The sequence below is a fragment of the Penaeus monodon genome, chromosome 31, assembly GCF_015228065.2.
Source record: "Penaeus monodon isolate SGIC_2016 chromosome 31, NSTDA_Pmon_1, whole genome shotgun sequence".
NCBI lineage: Eukaryota > Metazoa > Arthropoda > Malacostraca > Decapoda > Penaeidae > Penaeus > Penaeus monodon.
Window position 1 is genome coordinate 24,246,556 of NC_051416.1, and position 1,297 is coordinate 24,247,852.

The 1,297-nt window shown below is 38.6% G+C and overlaps 1 protein-coding gene across 4 annotated transcripts in view; it reads left to right on the top strand.

Annotated features, from left to right (window-relative positions):
• LOC119593122 (ankyrin repeat and IBR domain-containing protein 1-like) overlaps positions 1–1,297 on the top strand; it is a 31,136-nt gene that overhangs the window by 10,270 nt on the left and 19,569 nt on the right. For all 4 annotated transcript variants that reach the window (XM_037942086.1, XM_037942084.1, XM_037942088.1 and 1 more), the window contains exons 5-6: positions 550–729; positions 1,037–1,226. In XM_037942086.1, the coding sequence (XP_037798014.1) occupies positions 550–729; positions 1,037–1,226 (370 nt within the window). The remainder of the gene's footprint in view (positions 1–549; positions 730–1,036; positions 1,227–1,297) is intronic.

Sequence of the window (1,297 nt, forward strand, 5' to 3'; positions counted from 1 at the left end):
GCAGATGATAGTGGCTTTCTTATAATGAAAAGTCTATATATATTTGTAAATGTTTTCAAATGTAAGTGCTAGGCTTCATAGCTTTACAGATTGTTTTCTGTTATTGCATTATATTGGTCTATGAAGAATTAAGAATCAGTTTACTCATGTTGGTTTGCATGTGTGTTGTACTTATACATATATGTTCATATGTAAAGAAGTTTTATGATCAGCAAAGGCAGAGAAAAGAGAGTGTGTGTGTGTATTTTTACTCACATGTGTAAATGCATATTAGCTTTTACAGATTTAAAGGAAGTACTTGTACTACTTTTCAAGTTCACCTTGAATGACTTGGACAAATTCAATATTGAGTTATTTCTTGCACTTTGCTTATAACTTTTATTTTTAGCATTCCTTGAAGCAAGCACATGTTATTGAATTTATAAAGCTTTTTTGAAAGTGATTCACTCCTATTTTTCTTTTATCCTTACTATTAACCACTCACTTCCATTGATATATAAAGCTTTATGCCAGCACAGGATAATATGTTGCTAAACCTTGGTGTTACAGAAAGGCAATACGGCCCTCCACTATGCATCAGCTTCAGGACTCCGGAAGTGTGTGGAGCTGCTTGTGGCTCAGGGGGCGGGGCTTTTTATAGAGAACCGCGACCGGTTAACGCCTTGTGATCTGGCTGTTAAATCCACACATCATGACGTGGCTACGTTTTTGGAGTCCCGCATGGTGTTTGTGAGTGGATCGTCTCTTTTTTGCTGTTGGAAAGACAGGAAAGATTATCATGTAGTTAGTTTTTATTTGGCTAGGAGGTGTGGGAGGTAATGCAAAAACATGTCTGTGACCTGTTTATGCTGTTTGTAAGTTAACTTTAAATTAATTATAGCTGGATTTTGTGAAGAAGAAGCAGAGGAGCCTCATCAAATTTATTTGTAATCTTAGCTTGAAAGATGACTTTAGGTTTATCACAATTTCAAAATGTTGCTTCATTGAACAGAAATCTAATACTTTAAACTGACAAGCAAACCTGCCAATGACTCAGGCTGACAGCAGTGACGGCATCAACGAGGGGGAGGTGGTGGGTACTGAGGTAGAGACAGACTGTGACAGTGAAGTCTACTCAGGCCTCCGAGCCCAGGATCTACAGGAGGCAAAGGATCAACTGCTTGTGGAGACGGCGGACATGCTCCACATTCCTCTCTTTACTGCCGAGGCTCTTCTCAGGGATAATGGTAAGTGTAGGAAGTACTTTCGAGTGTATGAGAGATTTGTGAAAGGATTAGTGTTTGTTTTCTATATCAGC